Genomic DNA, 18,487 nt, shown 5'->3' with positions numbered 1-18,487 from the left:
ATTTCGCTCTACTCCACAACAAAGCACTGAATATGGTCAAATTTGCAGTGAAAATCCCCAAAAGAATGCGCCTGGCCGGATATTTGCTCCTATTCTTTCCACAACATGTGAGCGGCGTGCGGCATTGCAGAATTTGCAACACATATGAATGGGATTGTTTCTGCAGCATGTGCATGGATTTCGGCAAGTCCCACTTAGATACATGAAACTAGTTCGCAGTTTGTGATTTTCTTAAAATTGTGAAAACCATTAACCATAGAACTTGCAGTAGTGAGTGACTGAGGAGACGTACCCATATGTCAGCCTTGGCAGTGATGACTTTGCCACTGTAGAGGTTTACCATCTCCGGTGCCCGATAAGAAAGTGTGGTATACCTGGAATAAAGACACTAGTTAAAAAGCACCTGTTACCGGGTCAACAGAGACCATTTTTTGCTCTTATTTTATTGCCCCTGCTCCCCTCAGTATTTAGGGGTTTGGGAGTTTTTTGGGTTTTTCTTTTTTTCAATTCACCGTACAGTTGCAGAGATATGGCCCTTTTTAGAATTTTCATCTTTGAAAAAGGGACGTATCCATCGCAGTCTAAAGACAAGCTCCCAACAGGATACTTGTATGTTTTATCACAGTGTTTCTGTCATGTGTTCAGTACTGTGAGTTAATTATAAATGAAGAACGTGATATATGGGCTCAGCGGTAGCCAGTGCTGCTACCCCACTGTCTTGATTTATGATAAATCAGAGGACTGGAGAAGCAGCAAAAACACTCGCTCCTGTGATAAAACAGGTAGGAAAATATTTTACCTCATACAAAGCAGCAGCTGTAAGCCAGTGCTATGTTGTCTGCATAATCACTTATTCTTCCACCCCTGACCAGGAGCTGTGGTATGATCAGACCATGTTCCTGCACGGTCAGACACAGCCATTACACAGTACACACCAGGGGCACATTTATAAGATTATCTCAGCACAGGAACTTTTTTCTTTTTTTAATACATCCAACAGGGGAACTTAATTATTCCAAGATCTATTAATAAAAATGTACTTTGTCCATGGGACAGCCCCTTTAATTAATAAGGCTCCGATGTAATGTTCACACTTTGCAGATTTATTGCAAAAATTTCTGCAACAAAAATCCTCTCCATACAGAACATCTGCAAGTATGTGCATGGTTTTCTGCAGGCTCCTATCAAATTGGTGGGACGGTGGTAGAGTTTTCTGCAATCTGCTTCGTGTGAATATACTCTTAGCACTGCTGAATGCTAAGTACACAAAGGACAGGTCAGGTGTACACTACAAACGCATTTTAAAACTAAACATAAGGCAGGTTTAACTCGTCCATGAAACATGGATCGTGCTCGTATGTCCTGGTCTCCTTACCGTAGATATCGGCTTTCTGTATACACCGGTGAGGCAGTTAGCGCTCAGTTCAGGAGACCCGACAGTTTAGCTGGGTATTGCCACGCAATCACGACCCGTGTTAGTGGATGCATAAAACTAGTGTTTGTGAGATTTCTTGCCATACACTACTTACCGTATTTTTCAGACTATAAGGCTTATGTTCTCACACGTTGTGTTTTTCAGCATATTTTGCTGCAGATTTTTATGCAAATTTTCAGCTGCGTTTTGCAGTACCAGCAAAGTCTACGAGAAACCAGAATTGTCTGATCCCACATCTTGTGCCTTGGTTGTGTTCTTGGAAAATAGAGCATGTCACTTCTTTCAGCGTTTCGTCACCCAAAGGAGGTAATGGGTGGTGAAAAAAAAACGCAAAAAAAAAAACCACACACCAAAAAACGCAGGTAAATTTTTCAGAGTTTTTGATGGCAAAACAGAATGGGGTTATTTTTTTTCACAGAACTTTATGTGCATGCATAAATAGAGACAGAAGGACAGTGAAAAAAAACGCTGAAAAAAAATCATCAAAACCTGCATATTTGACGCAGCTGATTTCCTGGCAGAAATCAGTTTTGCTGCAGATTTCTGACTGAAAAAAAAAAAAAAACACACATCATGTGGGAACATAGCCTAAGATGCACCTTACCATAAGATGCACACCAGGTTTGGACAGCAGAAAATTTCCCTGGCGGCGTAAAGTGGAGAGGTCACTATCACTAATTTTAATGTACTAGGGTATAATAGGGAGGTAATAAATTTAATTGTGTCTCTCTGCAGTGTTGGACACAGCTCTGCTACATGCACATATAGACATACATACAGTGGCCTGAAAAAGTGTTTGCCCCCTTCCTGATTTCTTATCCTTTTGCATGTTTGTCACACTTAAATGTTTCAGATCACAAAACAAATTCAATTATTAGACAAATATAACACAAGTAAACATATAATGCAGTTTTTAAATTAAAGGTCTTTATTATTAAGGGAAAAAGAAATCCAAACGTACAGGGCCCTGTGTGAAAAAATGATTGCCCCCCCACCCCCTTAAAACATAAACCATAATTAATTTATCACATCTTTGGGAAGCAGAGTACAATTTCCCTAGCCACAGGCCTGATTACTGCCACACCTGTTCTCAATCAGGAAACCACCTGCCTGACAAAGTGAAGTAGACCAAGAGATCCTCAAAAGCTAGACATCATGCTGCGACCCAAAGAAATTCAGGAACAAATGAGAAACAAAGTAATTGAGATCTATCAGTCTGGAAAAGATTATAAAGCCAATTCTAAAGCTTTGGGACTCCATCGAACCACAGTGAGCCATTATCCATAAATGGCAAAAACATGGAACAGTGGTGAACCTTTCCAAGAGTGGCCAGCAGACCAAAATAATCCCAAGAGCGCAGCGACGACTCATCCAAGAGGTCACACAAGACCCCACAACAACATCCAAAGAACTGCAGGCCTCAATTATGGTCAGTGTTCATGACTACACCATAAGAAAGAGACTCGGCAAAAATGTCATGCATGTCAGAGTTCCAAGATGAAAACCACTTCTGAGCAAAAATAACAAATGCTTGTCTCAGTTTTGCCAGGAAACATCTTGATAATCGCCTAGACTTTTAGGAGAATACCCTGTGGACTGACGAGATAAAAGTTGAACATTTTGGAAGGTGTATGTCCCATTTCATCTGGCATAGAAGTAACAGCATTTCAGAAAAGGGACATCATACCAACAGTAAAATATGGAGGTGGTAGTGTGATGGTCTTTCGCTGCTTCAGGACCTGGAAGACTTGCTGTGATAAATGGAACCATGAATTCTACTGTCTACCAAAAAATCCTGAAGGAGAATGTCCAGCCATCTGTTCGGGACCTGAAGCTGAAGCGCACTTGGCTTATACAGCAGGACAATGATCCAAAACACACCAGCAAGTCTACCTCTGAATGGTTTAAGAAAAACAAAGTTAAGACTTTGGAGTAGTACATTCAAAGTCCTGACTTTAATCCGATTAAGATGCTGTGGCATGACCTTAAAAAGGAGGTTCATGCTCGGAAACCTGTCCAATGCGGCTGAATTACAACAATTTTGGAAAGATTGGGCCAAAATTCCTCCAGAGCGTTGAAAAAGACTCATTGCCAGTTATCACAAACGCTTGATTGCAGTTGTTGCTGCTAAAGATGGCCCAACCAGTTATTAGGTTTAGAGGGCAATCACTTTTTCACACCGGGCCATGTAGGTTTGGATTTCTTTTTCCCTTATTAATAAAGACCTTATTTTAAAAACTGTATTTTGTGTTTACTTGTGTTATCTTTTTAATATTTAAATTTGTTTTGTGATCTGAAACATTTAAGTGTGATAAACATTCAAAAGAATAAGAAATCAGGAAGGGGGTAAACACTTTATCACACGCACCTTTTAACGAGTTTTTCTGGTTAAAAATGGTTCTCAGTCTGAAAAATACAGTAGACTGCAGGGCTCACTTTCATAGCACAATTACTGTAAGATGAACCCCCTATGTCCCGAGGCTGCATTGAGTCTACTCTTTCAGTCTCATCAATACTTACTTTTTAATCTCATCCTCTACCGCAGCAACACCTTCAGTCTGTGGATTCTGACATTTATTTGTTGCACTCCCAAAGTCACATAGCACATAGTGACCACGATCATGTAGTAGGATATTCTCCACCTGCAAGCACAGAAGAAAAGACCCCATCACCATCAATTATAACGATATAGATGGGATATATTTTTCATGATCCCATTTACACACTGCGGTACAGAGCTGCGGAACTTTTTTAGCTGTAATGCATGGCAACGCGACGGTCGTAATAAAAACAAACAGTCACACACATCATTGATTCCTAAAGTTGAAAACTTAACAGAGCAAAATTTGCTGCTTGTCAGACATGAGGAAGTGATTACTGATTCCTATAGATACAAATGTACAGTGTCCATTTTAGGACATTATCAGATATCAAAATCAATGTCAGTTTGAGGCTAAATACACTGTCTGAGAACTGACTGACGAGTGACTTTGACGAGTGACTGACGAGTGACTCTGATGACAATAATAATTAAAAAAAAAAAAAAAAAAAAAAAAGGAAGTAACTGTTCGCTGATGGGACTTGAACCCAAAATTCTATGTCCCAAAGCCAGGGCACTAACCACTAAGCTATAAACTCAATTGTTAAAACCTAGGAGTTCTATTTGGTTATATGATTTTCAGTGCAAACTTGTCTATAACTCATTGGGACTTATGCACAGACGGCAAGCAAGCCAAATTAAAATGATGTTTGATTTTGATGTGCGAGTCTGATGTGTGACTTTCTTCAAACATCAGAATCACAATGACTTTTAGTCACCCTGAGCATTTTCATGGTTGATGCAATAAGACAAGAAAAGCTATCAGTTAGTATCACTTGACTGGATAGCTTAATGGTAAGGCATCAGCCTCTGAAACTACAGTGTTAGAGTTCAAATCCTGATAGGAATAAGAATTTTTTTTTTTAATTACGCCTATTTAGCACACAAACTACAGGGGTGTTTTACTTTTAATATCCGACACGGTTTGTCATCCTGATGTGTTAAGAGTTTCAGACACGCTGTCTATTTGCATGGTAAATTACATAGCCAAAGTAAATTGGAAGGCACTAATTTACTACATATCCATTTCCAAATGACTTTATATTTGCATAATTTCTTAAAGGGGTCGAATGATAAAATGTCTTTATGGTAAATTTTTATTTTCATCCACCCAAGTACTAGCTGCAAACTCCCAATTTACTTTGGCTATGTAATTTACCATGCAAAAAGACAGATGGGATACCATCTATTGCGGTCCCCTACATGTTCCCCCTTTACATCTAGTGGCAAGTAAGACCCATTTGATTTATAGAATGTAGCATTGATGCACACTACTCTATGCTGTATATTTCAGCTTTGGGCGGGACTTATGAATACCACTGGGGAACCCATACTAGGGTGATGCAATGGCCTCTTAACACTTTGCACTTTTTTCTATTTTGAATGAAATTTGGGGACCAAATACTTTATGATGGTTGAAATATATATTTTACTGAACTACAAATAAAAAATTCTATTTTAATGCCATATATACTCTTTATTTCTCTGGTTTTGTCGTCTTAGAATACACTGCAGCTTTACAATATTATCTCAGTGCACATTATTTTATTCAGCTTCAGCCGGTTTTCCCTGCCTACTGCTGGTGATAAGCTTCTCCCCGTCAGCTCTCAGCATGGTAAAGATGCCATTACTGCAGCCAACTGTTGTATGGACTCACTTGTTGTATCACTGTCCTCTCATGCAACTAAATCTATAATTTCAGCCAAACAGAAGGACAGGGTAGAGCTGGATGGGCAAGAGAGTGGATGATAAAAGCCAAGAGATCAGACCGGTGATGATTTCATCCTGTAGTTCACAGGAAGTCAGAGACTGACTTCCTGTCTAAACACAGCAAAGAAAACACTGGAATGGTGGTCAGACTGGAGATCACATCATACAGGTGCACATAATGATGGGAAGGAAAATGTATGGAAGGAACTTATCTAGGATAAAACAGATTACGCTACTAAAATGCTGCATTATAAGAGCAAAATGAAATGGACTGCTATGTAAAGCTGAAAAGTGGTTGCCACAAGTGTGGCAAATTGGAATCTAAAGAAGGTTCTGATACTGAAGGAGTGGATGTGTTCAGCATCTAGACATCAAGATAAATCCAAAAGTATAATATTGCTTTACATATTTTCACTCTTTCGGTGGCTATAATTCAAGGTTGTTCAAGCTCGCCAGCACCAGAGCTTTGGTTTTCTCCAAATAAGGCAGCAGAGCTTTTCATAGTGTTGTCAGTTTTATTAAAAAATAAAAAAGAAACAGAAGGAACACTTTGTAACACTAAGGTAGGACAATCTTTGCACAAAAAAAGTATGCGCTCTAAATAATGAGATCCAACTATTCCTTAATGAGGACACGGAAACAATTCCAAGACCAGATTCCAAGACTGAGTTAAGGACCTGTTTAAGTAGTTACATCGGTAGAGCCCAGGTAAAACCATTATGGAGGACAACAAGGAGCAGCTATGAATGAGCAGGAATGCTGACGATTCAAAGACCCAACAAGCTGATGTTTTACAATGCGGATAATGGCAGATCATTCTGTAATGCTGAGGACTGGACTTCACTGGAAAAGGATGACGAAGAAGGTTCAAGAGGAGCATCTGGGATTCATCCTATGTGGTGAGTCCAGAGAACAGCTGATGTCATCAGAAAGAAAGGGTCTCCAGGAAAGATGCTCACACAGATGCTGTCACTTTCTTAGAGACACGTTCATGTCGTGCGATCATTAAATTATGCTGCCCTAATTAAGCTGTTACTGGGAGCGATGTGCTACTGATGATAATAATTTTTATGCCTTCTTAAAGGTCATTGCATCTCACATGTTTACTTGGGCAGATAGTAGGGAACCCTACAAGTGCTTGTTCCCAGGTTATTGGGTTGTCCAAATGGGCCAATTACTGTGACATATCCACATTACAACTAATCAATGGTGAATTCAGAATTCATTGGACAAGTAGGGCTTGTCCAAAGCCAACAATGCCTATAGGCAAAGGAGCCAGCTGTATTTGAGACTAGTGCCTTAGCTCCTGCACCCCATCATGATGCACTCAGATAGGTATAGACCGGACAATTATAGTAATGAGGGTGAAAGATCGGAAAAAGCTGTGCACTGATCACTTCTTCTGTAGCCTGACACGTCGGTATTAAAATGTATGGAGGAAAAAATGAGAATAGCCGCTTCTAACTACGAAAACAGCCGAGCACAGCTGCACAACCTTTGCTTGCACACCTCCCATAGAAAAGAATGGGAGTTTTGTAAACTGCTCAGGACAGCAAGCTATGCTGTTTCGGCAACTTGAGAGTTACGCCAATAACAGGGTAGCCTACTTTGCTAAGCAGTTTCCATTGCTTCCATTGATTTATACTACACTTAAAGGGGTATTCCCATCTCCAAGATCCTGTCCCAATACGTAGTAGGTGTAATAATAATATAATATTATTAGCAAATACCTCCAATTAGAAATGTAGTATAGTTTTTCTGATTCGCTAGGTCTCTTTCCTCAGCCCCTTGACGAAGGGACATCCGAAACGCACGTCGGGGCTACAGCTCCACGTATGCATTTCCTCATCACTGCCCCTGTGCCCTGATTGTTTGCCCATAGGCTTCCCCTGTGATTGATTCACTGGTACGTATAGTGGGGGCCCTTATGGGCTTTATATTGCTGATACATGGTTATTATTATATTATATATATCCATCACTAAGGGCATACTGCTATAATAATATATACATACATACATACATACATACATACACACACACATACAGTACAGACCAAAAGTTTGGACACACCTTCTCATTTAAAGATTTTTCTGTATTTTCATGACTATGAAAATTGTACATTCACACTGAAGGCATCAAAACTATGAATTAACACATGTGGAATCATATACTTAACAAAAAAGTGTGAAACAACTGAAAATATGTCTTATATTCTAGGTTCTTCAAAGTAGCCACCTTTTGCTTTGATGACTGCTTTGCACACTCTTGGCATTCTCTTGATGAGCTTCAAGAGGTAGTCACCGGAAATGGTCTTCCAACAATCTTGAAGGAGTTCCCAGAGATGCTTAGCACTTGTTGGCCCTTTTGCCTTCACTCTGCGGTCCAGCTCACCCCAAACCATCTCAATTGGGTTCAGGTCTGGTGACTGTGGAGGCCAGGTCATCTGGCATAGCACCCCATCACTCTCCGTCTTGGTCAAATAGCCCTTATACAGCCTGGAGGTGTGTTTGGGGTCATTGTCCTGTTGAAAAATAAATGATGGTCGAACTAAACTCAAACCGGATGGAATACCATGCCCCTGCAAGATGCTGTGGTAGCCATGCTGGTTCAGTGTGCCTTCAATTTTGAATAAATCCCCAACAGTGTCACCAGTAAAGCACCCCCACACCATCAGACCTCCTCCTCCATGCTTCACGGTGGGAATCAGGCATGTAGAGTCCATCCGTTCACCTTTTCTGCGTCGCACAAAGACACGGTGGTTGGAACCAAAGATCTCAAATTTGGACTCATCAGACCAAAGCACAGATTTCCACTGGTCTAATGTCCATTCCTTGTGTTCTTTAGCCCAAACAAGTCTCTTCTGCTTGTTGCCTGTCCTTAGCAGTGGTTTCCTAGCAGCTATTTTACCATGAAGGCCTGCTGCACAAAGTCTCCTCTTAACAGTTGTTGAAGAGATGTGTCTGCTGCTAGAACTCTGTGTGGCATTGACCTGGTCTCTAATCTGAAATGCTGTTAACCTGCGATTTCTGAGGCTGGTGACTCGGATAAACTTATCCTCAGAAGCAGAGGTGACTCTTGGTCTTCCTTTCCTGGGGCAGTCCTCATGTGAGCCAGTGTCTTTGTAGCGCTTGATGGTTTTTGCAACTGCACTTGGGGACACTTTCAAAGTTTGCCCAATTTTTCAGACTGAATGACCTTCATTTCTTAAAGTAATGATGGCCACTCGTTTTTCTCTACTTGGCTGCTTTTTTCTTGCCATAATACAAATTCTAACAGTCTATTCAGTAGGACTATCAGCTGTGTATCCACCTGACTTCGGCACAACACAACTGATGGTCCCAACCCCACTTATAAGGCAAGAAATCCCACTTATTAAACCTGACAGGGCACACCTGTGAAGTGAAAACCATTTCCGGTGACTACCTCTTGAAGCTCATCAAGAGAATGCCAAGAGTGTGCAAAGCAGTCATCAAAGCAAAAGGTGGCTACTTTGAAGAACCTAGAATATAAGACATAATTTCAGTTGTTTCACACTTTTTTGTTAAGTATATAATTCCACGTCTTAATTCATAGTTTTGATGCCTTCAGTGTGAATGTACAATTTTCATAGTAATGAAAATACAGAAAAATCTTTAAATGAGAAGGTGTGTCCAAACTTTTGGTCTGTACTATATATATATATATATATATATTATATATACATACACACTAATATATTGGGCTATTGGTGAGAATTCACGTTGCAAATTTGCCACTATATATTCTATAATGTAGCACATGGAGCTGTCGGTCTAAGGTTCATTACTATTGCACCAGTACCTTACCCTCCCTCTGTTATTAATTTTGAATAAACTTTGACATACTTTGTATAATGATGGCTTATTGATCGTTTCTTGTTCCTGTTATTGTTCTATGTCTCTTCCTCGATTTAGCCTACAATAAGAACCGCATTTTGGTAGTTTTTTGATATTGAAATAGTTAATGATTACGATATATATGAATCCCCTATTGGGGTAAAATATACTACCTCTTCCATGAATTGTGTGTACTCTTTCCTCATGTGCAGAGCATTGCAGGACCTTAGGTATCCATGGTTACAACCTCAAGCAACTAGCTAACGGTCACTATATCAGTGGTTGTAACCATGGATACCCAAGGTCTTGCAATGCCTGCACATGAAGAAAGACATAGCGAATCAGAAAAACGATACTACTACTACAACTACTACTACTACCAACTACTACCACTACCACAGATTGGGATAGGATTCTGGTGATGGGATTACTCCTTAAACTGTTTTTGTAACCCTGCTTGTGCTAGCCGGGACATAAAAGCAGTTATTCCCATGGCGTCCATGAATGACAAATGGGATAGGAGGAGATGACAGTAGAGCACGCTGCCTCCTGTTACAGCAGCCTTTGCTTAGTCATAACCCTGGTTGCCCATCTCAAAAATCAAAACCCTCTTAATAGTTCACAAACCCCTCCACCATGCTGCAGCTCCACCTCTGTACATTTCCACCCTTATCGCTGTCCAACGACCCTTTTGTGCCCTTTGTCTGGCCACAGATCCAGGATCATTACCTTTCCTTATATTCTTTTGCCCTGGTCTTCTCCAGTGCTGCACCTATTTTTGGTTCATAAAAGTCATCTTGATTCAATTTCTTGAAAAATAATTTCCTCACATTTTATTTAAAAACTTTGCAGCTGAAATCACAGTCCGCAGCCCAAAACACAACCTGACCATGTTACAAACATGTCTATGAATCTCAAAAAGCACACGACCACTGACAACTAATAGAACATGTGGGGAACTTTCAGCTATGTATTGTTTGGTTGTTTTCGCTATCCTCAATGGAAAACTTGGCCTATTCAGACTATCATCTTGTATATATGGACACATTTACTCATAGAAATACACTAGTACTGAACTGTTGTATTCAGCTGCAATGAAAAGACTGGAGAGACTGTTTGTCTACAAAAATACTTAGAAGTTATTCACTTGCTTGATTTCCCTTTATTTCACTCCCTTTCCATTGAGCGCCTGCATTGCCTTCACAATTACTAGTAGTGACCCTGCTGCTTTCTCACCAAGCAGCCTTGATTCAAGGTAATTACAAGTAGTTTACCTCCTTCTTTATCTACAATATAAGCCCATTCAGCACGTACCTGACACAATTAGTGTGGGTTTTCTATAACCGGCTTATTGACGAAACCCCTAATAGACGAATTGTGATAATCACTTAGGAACAAGTAATTAGGCATCTAATGACAAAAGTAAAGCTTCTATTAATAAGTACTGTTTACTGTCATTATTTTATAAGGCATAAACAAATTAAAAGGCTAGACAAAATACCGGTGTGCGGAATATTTAGTATTGCCAAATTATAACCTATAAGCTCATACATCATAACAACCTGATGGCTAAATTTAGCTCCAAGAATCAACTTTTTCTTCCACACTCGCCGTCACGAGCCACTCCAGAGGCGGCTTACTCCCACAGTCACGCGCCACTCCAGAGGCGGCATACTCCCGCCGTCACGCGCCACTCCAGAGAAGTCTCCATTGCCACTCTCTATCCTCGCCACAGCCTCTACTTAGTCTCTTACAGCCCTCAAAGCCTCCACTCTTCTTTATCCCGCCTGAGAGCCTTCATTCAGACTTTTTCCCCAAACTTTTAATTCTCCAGGTCACAGTTCACCTGGTGGATCCTCCTGGTCTTTACCCAACTCTATTCCACCCTCAACCCCAAGGCTACTCTTCTCACCATCTCCTACGATCAATCTCCTATGCCATTATACTCTAATCCCATATAGGCCGGAGACTCGTTCTAGCATCAATCTAATTGTTATATTATAATTTTGCGAGAATGTTCTGCACCCACTACATACATCAAAAAATAGATAGCTCCATATAAATAATAACATAAGCCACGGTAGCCTCCAGTGTTCTTTTCCTTTCATAGTGTATTTATAGGCTCCCTAGGCGCCTTTCATTATTGATCTGTTTACATCTATTTGGGGAAGCATCATCCACCTTTACAATTGGACAGCATTTCACTGCCAAGGATAAGCACTTATTAACCAGGCAGGTAACCACATCTGCCATAGTGAGTGAATGTGTATATCTTTTTATATATACACACACACACACACACACACACACACACACACACACACACACACACACTTATATATATTACATGTATAATATATAGTAGCAAAGCCAGATAGGACTGGGTTAAATCCTAGCACAGCATGTCTTAATTAGATGCACCTGGCTAGCTTTGACTAAGAACCAGAAAATGGGTTCATCTTGTATCAGTCTAATGGATGTTGAGCAGAATGGAGAAGTGTGTTAAAGCTGGTGAGTGACCAGCCAAAATGTGACCTGTAGCTGGGAGAGATACAAGTCAGTGTCTTTCAGAATGGAGAATGCAAGGAAAGCTGAGAAGTCTGTCTGTTTGAGCTGCAGAGAGAGGTGTGGAAGCTGCAGCCTGTTCAGTGTGAACTGTGCATTGAGTTGAACACTCCTGTTTGGCGCTGGAAGCTGGTGGAGCTCGGGCTTAAGGTGATACAAAGGCAGCACTCTGCACGGTCTGTTTACCATTTGGCTGCCACTGCAGCATTTGAATTTTTTACATGTAGTATGGAGCCATTTTGGTTTGCTTCTTTTTGCCCCACTAATAGGTAGACCCTCTGTCCTCCTGTGATAAATGAAAACAAGTACACTCCCCTGATGAGGCCTCGCAATTGAGGCAGAAACGCATTGGGAGGGCTGTTTTTCCTTTAGGGTTATTTTATGGATCTAGGCTACACTTGGGTACTGCCCTTGTCAGAACAGGAAACAAACAGGGCACAACAGGGTTTGTAGGGAACATTTGTTTGTACTCCTGTAATTTGTCTGACCTGTCTCCGTACCTTGGATCCATTTGAGTCACAAAGTCCTGGGTGAGATCGTGATTTTTTTTAATGAGCACTGGCACTAAGAGCACCTTATTACGTGGTTTATGTTTTTTATATCTAATTAAAGGTTAAGTTTTAGAGATACTCTGGCTGTTTATAAATAAATTGATACAGAGGCTGGTAGGACTGTGCCTATTCTGTGCATAAAACTTGCTCCAGGAGAAAGACTGTAATCTGTTGAGGTCGGGTGAGCCCGCACTGACATATGTGCCTGCTGAATGAAATGCATTTTTGCTGTCATACCTTTGTGCCTGGAAGAGGCTGTTTTTGGTTTCAAAGTCCCTGGAGTTTTATAAAACTGCACCTGTTTGGACCAACCCGCATTGCCTGTGTGAAAACTAACTAATGCCTACCTGAGAGCGTGAATACCTACTATAATATTATATACACATGCACACGTATATAGGCAGCTGATTGCAGGGAAAAAAAAAACAAGAAAAAAAAAAGCATTGTCTACACAGGTTGTAAAGAGTGACCAATGCCACCCATATTTACTTTATTTTGTACCACTATAGGAGTATTACAACTTGTTCGAAAACTGGGAAAAAAAAGGTGGGAAAGTGCATAAAAGTAGGAGAGACATTACCTGTAAATTTTGTGAAAAATTTACTCCTGTCCCTGACATCTATGGAGGAGGCGCACAGGACTTGAGAGGAGTCTAATACTTTAAGCGGCGTGCACCTCCTAATGATGGGAGTGCTGGAATAAGATGTGTCTAAGTTATTAAGACTGGCGTGTACAACATGGGTGGTATGATTTGCCCCCTAGGTGTCCTGTAAAAGCACAAGTTAAAACTGTCAGTGTGACAGCCATATCCTGCTGATGGCACCGTGTGCAGGAGTAAGCATGTAAATTAACTAAATCACTTGGAGTAGGAAGGAGTTAAAGTAGGAGTCCCCCAAGGACATTGAATCCCATCATCATTTCTGCAATAGATGGCTCATGCTAATGATCGGCCTATGAAAAGAGGACAAGTTTGGAGACCAGATGGAAATATTATCTGCTGCACCCGGCATGGCGGTGCCGCCTGGGGCAAGGTTTTCATTGGGCCTAACAGTAAATGTCTGTTTTGGAGAATTGAGCATAAGCCAAGAAAGTATTATTGAAGTAAATATTAGCTCATGGTCAGACATGGAAATGAGTCACCGGTCATCCATTCTTCATATGAATCTCGGGAATGGAAAGCAGCTGATAGAGGAGTGAAGCACATGATGTTGGCACATGGCATGCAAGACCTTACACAAAGCTGTACGAGTGCTACAACACGCCATCAATGTGTACATTTAGCTCTATTGGATGCTGTGTGTACTATCATGTCACTGAGGAATAGGGTGGCTGGAAAATCGGCCCGTATGGAGATGTAGGAAATGAGTCCTTAGTGTCAGAATTTCTGGCAGTATCACATTCCAGGCAGTAGAAAGATGATCCAAGCCTGTAGCACTTGCAGAGAGCAAAGGATTAATGTATTAATCCACCACAGATAGGACCTGTTAATCTCCGGCAGAGTTGACAGCCCTCCAAGTTTAGAAGCAGTAAATAAAGGGAATTAAGATGGCAAAAAAGGGACTACTGGGAGATGACTGACTGAGGAGACCCGGCCGACAGAAAAACCAAGTGCTAGCGCTGAAGAAACACGTCCAACACAAGCAGCTTATATAGAAAATTACAGATACTATAAAGTATGACAAGACCTATGGAGACAAAAAACACCCACTGACGACAGGATGCAATGTTTCTACCTACAGGTAGTAGCATTACACAACCCCTTTTGCGAATGAATCCGGTAATAATCAGCCGAATGGGGTGGTTGTGTTCTGCTAAAGTAAGAAAGCTAAACATTTCACCTGGCAATGGCTGCCACAGCGAAAAGGTATCATTACATGGCGGCCATGCATATGAATGGCAGTCATTGTGATACATGGACAGGTCAGGCCCATCACTATGTGCCCTATACTGCGGAGCCCTGACCAAGTGAACACAACTGTTATCACCATATAGAAAGGAATTGAGAATTTACCACTTTTTTTTTTTTAAAGATTTTCTTTGCTTAGGGTCTTTTTTAACATTTTATAAGTGACTTTCTGTTCACATCTAGTTTCTGCTTTCTGTTAAAGATATATGTATGGAGTCTTCCTCCCGACGAACCTCCAAAAGGGAGGCTTTGACGTATATGCCATGTACATTGCAAAAAAAGCAATACGTTTTTTTAAGCCTTTCTGAAATTTTAGTTTGGGTTTCTGTTTTTTTTTTTGTAGGGAAAGCCAACAAACAGGACCTTCACTGAAAACCCACATCCCAGCTTTCCCAAAAATGCCATATTGTTATATAAAGGCAGAATGTTTGGAAGAGTTTTGTCTTTTTGGGAGTCTGGAGAAATTGCGGCGTAACCTCCGTGACGACGGCAACTAAACTGGTAGTCAGCTTTCCTACAAATATGTGATATATTCATTGGTATGGGAGTTCAGACCCCCTCTCTACATGACAAGACCCCGTTCTCAAGATAGATGCAGCTTCCGTTGGTGGGATCCGTATCTGCCATTAATTTATAGAATATCCTGTGCCTTAAATGTAACAGATGGAAATATCCCTCTTTAAATACCTCCTAAAATACGTAACAACCTGCCAAAAGTGTGGCCTTAGCGACTGACATTTTCCCCATTATTGAAACTGTGCACAATCTGCTGCAAATACGGGACGTCTGCATATGGTAGCACATGACTGATTTTTTTTAGAAATGGCAAAAAAAAAAAATTCAGCAAGAAGATAATCATGTAACAAACTCAAAATTTGCTGCAGATTGCCTGCAATCCCCTACGCATGGCCTTGATAAATTGAAGTCTAAACTCATCACCCGTGTCGCCGCCGTTCCAGTGGTGTCAGCACTCGCGGGCCCGGGGCTCCCATTCAGTTGTTGTGACACGTAACCCCGGCGCCCAATCAGCGCTGGCGTCACTGTCCACACTAGTAAACACTGTATTTGTTCAAAAAAGCTTGAAAGCCATGCCACTGCGACAAGGTGTACCTAATCAGGACAGTCCTATCCTGTCTCTAGTATTAAAACCTCACTTTGTGTCAGATGACCTCAATGTAGTCAGGGGCAGAGCAGGACCGAAATGATCCAACTTATGCTCCGGCTCATTTCTTTGGTTTTGCTGTAGTTTCTTGTACTTTGTACAAAGAGGGGAGTGGCTCTCCCTTTTTGAGCTAGATATTTCATTTATATAGCTTTCCATGGGCAGGTGGCTGAACAGTCGGATCCCGGTCCTGCTCTGCCCCCTATACATTGAGGTAGTCTAACACAAGGCGAGGTTTTAATACTAGTGGAGAGGACTGTTCCCGACTGGGGAACATCTTGTTTAACAAGTACCCCATGTTATATGTACTATTACTATTTACTTCCTATATATGTATATGCTTATTTTGTTTCCATCTTGGGTTTTGTCTGCTAAATGGCCACAGTGTGAACATATAAGTTGCATGTATATCAACTTGTGCTCCAGCTCATTTCTTTGGTTGTGCAGTTACAATAGCCGCAAAATGGATTACAGTTTGATAAAACTCATACATACATACACACACACACACACACACACACACACACACACACACACACACACAACACTGCAGACTCCAATCTGAAACAGACCTATGTTGTAGATTTTAAATGTTAATTTATGTTGCAGATTTTCATTGAATATTTTACCCCTTTTTCCAATTTGATACATCATTAGATATACCCATGAACAGAGCAATTTTGCTATGAAAAAAAAAAGTCAGTCACTTTCACATAAAAAATACGCTATTTAAGGAAAGCCGGGGTCCAGAGACACCTGATAAAAAGTGATCAGATGACAAGAAAAAAATTTTTTAGCTCTTAATTCTTAGACTGATGGAGCAGGTTCACTTACTTATTAAAAGAAGCAGAGATAATCTGCAGGAACGTTCGTACTCGCTACAATATTGTTGCATTTATTCTATGAAAAACTACTTACAGAAAGACACCAGGGATTCCACTGTGCACTGGCATCCTTTCCCAGTATGAGAAGCCCAAGGATATTTTCTTGCAGAGACACATGATAAGGCGGATTATTTACTAAATTATTACCTTGAGGTCCCGGTGGATGATAGGAGTTTTGCACTGATGAAGACGAGCCACTGCTTCACATGTGTCACAAAATATCTGCAACACCTCAGTTTCGGTAAATCCAGTCTGTAAACGTTGATTCATTAGATTTACTACTTGACCCCCTGCAAAAAATTTTTTTAGAAAATTAGCATGTTATAAAACCTTTCAGACCCCAACTATTGGGGCAACTGAGCTTCTGTTAAGCCCCATTGTGCAATGCAATGCAGACAATAAAAGGTCTTTAAATGGAATACCCCTTTAAATGTGATGTTAATGCTACAATGCATTATTACCAGATGGCGACATATTGCAAAGGAAAAAAAACCCATGCAAATAAGAAATGATGGCTGCAGGATACAAGCACCGAAGGATAAAATCTGGCATTATGTGCACAGCATAGACAAAAGTAAAAATGTAATAGATTATTATTAGGCACAGGAAACGGAGCAGATGCCCCACAAAAAAACATGTGTGGGGCAAAAATAAAAATCAACCATTATACTTAGTGATATTTAAAGGGGTTCTTTAACACTGATGTACTACCCTTAGACTATGTGCCCACAATGAAGAAATGCTCTGGATTTTTCCTGAGCGTTTCTGCATCTCCCTGGCAGAAAAAACGCATGCAGATTGTACATGCGTTTTTCCTGCCAGGGACAAGCGTTTGTCACGCGTTTTGCACATGCGATTTCGCATGCGGGTTGTCAAGCACTTTCCAAGCAATTTTAGCATCACTTGGAAAAGTGCTTGACAACTTGGTCACACTATATAAATCCATGCAACCGGCATGGATTTTATATTGTGTGACCAAGTTAATTAAAAAAAAAAAAAGAATAAAAGAACAAAAACATATACTCACTTTCTGATGGCCCCCGGTCTCCTTCTCCGATGCGCCCGGTCTCCCCGGTGTCTCGCAGTGGTGTAAAAGCACCTTCCATGACGTTATTTAGTCATGTGACAGGTCACGGGAACGCCGACGTCAGCGGTCGCATGACCTGTCACATGACTGAATGACGTCATGGAAGGTCCTTTTACTCCATCGCGAGCCAAGACGTACCAGATATAAGAAAGCGGGCCATCAGAAGGTGAGTATAATGTGTTTTTCTATTTTAATTTTTTTTTTTTTTCTTTTTTTTTTTTTTTTTACAGGTACTATGGTACCTGGGTCTGGATGAGAGTCTCCTCTTCTCCAGACCCGGGTACCATTCGCACATTGAATCGCTTAATATCCGCATGTGCACATGTAGTCATGCGGATATTAAGTGAGTCAATGGCGGCAAAATAATTGCGATTCGGCAAAATAATTGGTAGTGCTGCGGATTTTTCCGCAATGATAATTGGGGAACGTTGCAGACCTACTACGAAGCGTTTAAGCGTTTCTGCGGCGGATTTGTCGCTGCAGAAACGCTTAAAAAACGCATAGTGGGCACACAGCCTCAGCATAGGCCAGCAATATTTCATCAGTGCAATAAATGGGCTGTGGAATTTGACCCCTGTATTGTGCTGATAAGTACAATTCCTTGAGGTCAGAACCCTACTAATCACAACGAGATAAACTATACTTTGAAGTAAATCACAATCATTAAGGCCCCATAAACGTTAAAAAATAGTCTGAACCTGCAGATATTGGTGGGATCGACAGACAGTCTAT

The 18,487-nt window shown here is 40.8% G+C and overlaps 1 protein-coding gene across 17 annotated transcripts in view; it reads right to left on the bottom strand.

Annotated features, from left to right (window-relative positions):
* AAK1 (AP2 associated kinase 1) overlaps positions 1-18,487 on the bottom strand; it is a 136,567-nt gene that overhangs the window by 63,638 nt on the left and 54,442 nt on the right. For all 17 annotated transcript variants that reach the window (XM_073653612.1, XM_073653615.1, XM_073653616.1 and 14 more), the window contains exons 4-6: positions 16,816-16,958; positions 3,956-4,077; positions 293-374 (exon numbers count right to left, since the gene is read on the bottom strand). In XM_073653612.1, the coding sequence (XP_073509713.1) occupies positions 293-374; positions 3,956-4,077; positions 16,816-16,958 (347 nt within the window). The remainder of the gene's footprint in view (positions 1-292; positions 375-3,955; positions 4,078-16,815; positions 16,959-18,487) is intronic.

Source organism: Phyllobates terribilis, unplaced genomic scaffold, assembly GCF_046119375.1.
Source record: "Phyllobates terribilis strain yellow unplaced genomic scaffold, ASM4611937v1 Scaffold_11__3_contigs__length_659146591, whole genome shotgun sequence".
Lineage (NCBI taxonomy): Eukaryota > Metazoa > Chordata > Amphibia > Anura > Dendrobatidae > Phyllobates > Phyllobates terribilis.
This window is presented reverse-complemented; position numbering and strand designations above follow the sequence as displayed.